At 61.6% G+C, this 606-nt stretch overlaps 1 protein-coding gene across 1 annotated transcript in view; it reads left to right on the forward strand.

Moving 5' to 3' along the window:
• KCTD5 (potassium channel tetramerization domain containing 5) overlaps nucleotides 1–606 on the forward strand; it is a 34119-nt gene that overhangs the window by 227 nt on the left and 33286 nt on the right. The window contains exons 2-3 of the mRNA XM_014542184.1: nucleotides 187–211; nucleotides 441–583. Coding sequence (XP_014397670.1) covers nucleotides 187–211; nucleotides 441–583 — 168 coding nt within the window. The remainder of the gene's footprint in view (nucleotides 1–186; nucleotides 212–440; nucleotides 584–606) is intronic.

The raw sequence follows: 606 nt of genomic DNA on the forward strand, positions 1-606 counted from the left end.
CCCGCCGCACACCCCTTACCCCACGCAGAGGAGGCCCGTCCCGGGCTCCGAGCCCCGCACTCCCCTTGTCACTAGCTCGATCCGACTCCCCCAACTCCCTGCTCTCGGCCGGGAAGAGAGGGGATGGCGCCCTAGCACCTACTCTCGAGGATCCCCAGCCACTCCACCTTGCGCCTGTCTATCTAGCCCTCACTGATCTTCGGTGCCAGAGGTTCCCCACATCCCGGACTTGTAGTGGATCTACTTTCTTTTCCTCCCTAGACTCTGTGGCCCCTGGTGTGTCAGCACCGTCTCTTCTCCGTCCCAGTGCACTTCCTGGGTTTGGAATCGGAGAACCCTGGCGTCCTTCGCTTTTCACATTCCAGACGTTTGACTTGATGCTGGCAAGGGGCAGTTGACACGGTCGCTCGTCTTCCCTTCCCAGTGACTTGCGTTTAGAGAATTGGTGGGAAGCGTGTCCAAGTGGGTCCGGCTCAACGTCGGCGGCACGTATTTTCTCACCACCCGGCAGACGCTGTGCCGGGATCCGAAATCTTTCCTGTACCGTTTGTGCCAGGCCGACCCCGACCTGGACTCGGACAAGGTGAGGGCCGCGCAGGCCGGCCA

Source organism: Myotis brandtii, unplaced genomic scaffold (assembly GCF_000412655.1).
Source record: "Myotis brandtii unplaced genomic scaffold, ASM41265v1 scaffold292, whole genome shotgun sequence".
NCBI classification, from domain to species: domain Eukaryota; kingdom Metazoa; phylum Chordata; class Mammalia; order Chiroptera; family Vespertilionidae; genus Myotis; species Myotis brandtii.